The sequence below is a fragment of the Cebus imitator genome, unplaced genomic scaffold, assembly GCF_001604975.1.
Source record: "Cebus imitator isolate Cc_AM_T3 unplaced genomic scaffold, Cebus_imitator-1.0 Scaffold380, whole genome shotgun sequence".
NCBI classification, from domain to species: Eukaryota; Metazoa; Chordata; class Mammalia; order Primates; family Cebidae; genus Cebus; species Cebus imitator.
Genome location: NW_016107695.1, coordinates 48,038 through 51,617, shown reverse-complemented (window position 1 = coordinate 51,617; position 3,580 = coordinate 48,038). Strand labels below are relative to the sequence as shown.

The 3,580-nt window shown below is 41.1% G+C and overlaps 1 protein-coding gene across 1 annotated transcript in view; it reads right to left on the bottom strand.

Moving 5' to 3' along the window:
* Nucleotides 1–3,200: 3,200 nt before the first annotated feature.
* The window catches only part of DYNLT2 (dynein light chain Tctex-type 2), an 11,787-nt gene continuing 11,407 nt past the window's right edge, over nt 3,201–3,580 (bottom strand). Inside the window, exon 4 of the mRNA XM_017507602.2 lies at nt 3,201–3,387. Coding sequence (XP_017363091.1) covers nt 3,277–3,387 — 111 coding nt within the window. The 3' untranslated portion in view covers nt 3,201–3,276. The remainder of the gene's footprint in view (nt 3,388–3,580) is intronic.

Below are 3,580 nucleotides of genomic sequence, written 5' to 3'. Positions count from 1 at the left end.
TGGATAATATCCTGAAGTGTGTTTTCCAGCTTGTTCCCATTCTCCCTATCTCTTTCTGGTACTCCAATCAATCGCAGGTTTGGTCTTTTTATGAAGTCACGTATTTCTTGGAGGCTCTGTTCGTTCCTTTTCATTCTTTTTTCTTTATTCTCATCTGTAATTCTTATTTCAGTAAGGTGGTCTTCAAAGTCTGATATCCATTCTTCCAGTTGGTTGATTTGGCTATTGATGCTTGTGTATGCTTCACGAAGTTCTCATGCTGTTTTTTTCAGCTCCATCAGGTTGTTTATGTTTCTCTCTAAACTGGTTATTCTAGTTAGCAATTTTGCTAACCTTTTATCAAAATTCTTTGCATCTGGTTAGAACATGCTCCTTTAGCTCATCATAGTTTTTTATTAACCTTCTTTTGAAGTCTACTTCTGTCAATTCGTCCATCTAATCCTCCATCCCGTTCTGCCCCCTTAGTGGAGAGATGTCGCAATCATTTGGAGGAGAAGAGGCACTCTGGCCTTTTGGGTTTTCAGCATTTTTTTCATTGATTCTTTCTCATCTTCATGAGTTTGTCTAGTTTTGATCTTTGAGGCTGCTGACCCTTGGATGGGGTTTTTGTGGAGGCCTTTTTTGTTGTTGATACTACTGTTGTTGCTTTCTGCTTGTTTGTTTTTCTTTAAATAGTCAAGTCCCTCTTCTGTAGGTAGAGCTGCTGCAGTTTGCTGGGAGTTCACTTCAGGCCTTATTCATCTGATTCGCTGACGTGCCTGGAGGTGTCACTCAAGGAAGCTGTAGAGTAACAAAGAAGGGTGCCTGCTCCTTCTTCTGGGATGTCTAATTTCAAGGGGCTTCAACCTGATGACAGTAGGATAGCTCTTGTTTAGGGCTTCTGACAACCCCTGTTGGAGGGTCTCACCTAGTTGGGTGGCATGGGGAGCAGGACCCATTTAATGAAGCACTTTGTCTCTTGGTAGAGAGGCTGTGTTTCACTGTGGGGAAACCCACTCATCTGGGCTGCTTGGATTGCTCAGAACTACCATGAGGAGAAGCTAAGTCTGCTGGTCCGCAGAGACTGCAGCCACCCCTCATGCTAGGGGCTCAGGCCCAGGGAGATCAGAATTCTGTCCCTGAACCTCTGGCTGGAGCTATTGGAGATGCTGCAGGGAAGCCTCACCCACTGAGGAAGGATGGGTCAGGGTTAGACCTGAAGAGGCACTCTAGCCACAGACTGCCACAGCTGGTGTGCTGGGTTGTGGGGACAAGTCTTGGAACCAAACTGTCCAGCCTCCCTGGATATAGCAGGGAAAAACCATAGCCTGGAGCTATAGAAATGGGTGCTGCCCTTCCCCCACCCAGTAGCTTAGCATGTTAAGCAGTTGCGAGTCCCAGTGCTGGCTGCTGCCCCTCCCTCAAGGAACTCAAATGGCTTAAACAGCAGGCAGCCATAGCCACTGTTGGTCACCCCTCCCCCTGGGAAGTAGGCTTAAGCAGATTCCAGCTAAGAGGCTGTAAGAATCTGTGTGTTCCAGGGTTGTGATACTAAGCCCCAGTGGCATGTGTTCGCGAGTGGGATCTTCCGATCCGTGGTTGCACAGTTCTGTGGAAAAAGCAGTTTCCCCAACTGGGTAGCATGCTCACTCACTGCCTCCCTTGGCTAGGGGGTGGGGGAGGGGGTTCCCCCTCCTCCTGTGGCTCTCAGGTGGGCCAGGGCACCACACTGCTCTTCCTTCTCTGTGGGTCACACCAGCCTTCTAGTCAATTTTGATGAGAGAACCTGGTTCCTTGGTTGCCAGTGAAGGATTCACATGCTTATGTTTTTTTCAGTAGGAACCTCCAATATGACCCTGCTTCCAGTCAGTCGTCTTAGCCCTGCTCCTAGTTTCTGCAGGGCTGGGAAGGCCTCAGGAAACTTCCAATCATGGCTCAAGGCAAAGGGAAAGCAAGGCACCTTCTTCACAAGGCAGCAGAAGGGAGCTGGAGTTATTTCCTAAGAATAATTCTGGCCAAACTTGCATGTACTTTCTCAGCCAAACTCCATTTGGATCTATTCAGGCAGGAATAAACCAACTCATTATCAAACCTAAATGGAAAAAAAAAAAAATCCTCCTCTGTTATTTTTATCTTCTTGTTTGTAGATAACTGAACTAATAGGTATTTTTACTGGTCAATATTTACTGGTCAATAGTTGTTTTCAGCTGTAATGATGAAAATCATACTGATTATCAGAGGCATTATTGCTTGCCTCCCACAAGTCCATACCCTGCCTCCTTGCTAGAAGAGTCCCAATTTATACATTGGATCCACAATTTTGTCACCCCCCCTTTTTTTTTTTTTTTTTTTAGATGTGGAATCTTAGCATGTTGCTCAGGCTGGTCTCAAATTCCTGGGCTAGAGCAATCCTACCACCTTGGCCTTCCCATGTCTAGGATTACAGGAGTGAATCATTGTACCTGACCAGTATCCACAATTTTCACATGATCTCGTGCTTTGAGAAAGGTAGGCTCCAGCCCCAAACCTAAGGAGGGAATTACGACTGGTCTTGTCATGGGAACATGATTAAATTCTGTCAAGTAAAATTAATGTACGTGGAAGTCTGTGGGGAGAGTGGGAAGTTGGATAGAACCTGGATCCTTAATCAAATCCCTGAGAAATAAAATTTTCCTCATTTCTTTAAACAATTATAATCAGTTTTCAATTCTTGTATTTAAAAAAGAGCCTAACAGGCTCACAGAGCCTGACTAACAGAGTCTAATAGATTAGTAAATTGACTACACATTTGTAAGCAGTTTGGTTGGAGAGGGAGGATAGTAGGGAATTATGAAATATATAACATCTTTCTTTCAAACTTGGTAATTCCTTTCAAAAGAATGAATACAAATTATTAAAATATCATTAGGAATTTCCAAAATCTATCTTAACATCTACTGAATTTGATGCTTTCCAATGTTGCATTTTAATTTCCCATAGCAAATTCCAATTTTCTTAAATCTTACAAAAATGATGTTTTCCCTATATTCTGCTATAAGAATTTGTATATACATACATACATACACACACAGACACACACACCTCTTTTATACTACTTTGGGGTAATATTATGTTAGTAATATAATAGTAAGTATAAATGTAAAAATCTAGCTTCTACTTTGTTGTTAATATAATTAAAAGGCCTCAATTAGAAATAAAAATATAGCAAATTAGAACTATTATGAGATCCACAAATATATAAATTTCATTTATTTTTTAAAAGTTCAGAAGTAAACACTCCTTAGTACCTGTAATGAGCTATTCATAATAAAGGGCAAACACCAAGACCAGTGCCACGTAGGATTCTGCTTCGTGTTTCGCTGCCACCCAGCTGTCCCATGCAACGTCCCAGATCCATCTGCTGGCAATCTGTGAGAGAATTTTTTTAAAGACCAATTTTAAATGAATATGTTAAGAAGTAATTTTCAAATCTGCACTCGTTTTTAAAAAATGAGTGCATCAGTATCTCAGAAATTTTTTTTTTTTTTTTTTTTTTTTTTTTTTTTTTTTTTTTTTTTTTTTTTTTTTTTTTTTTTTTTTTTTTTTTTTTTTTTTTTTTTTT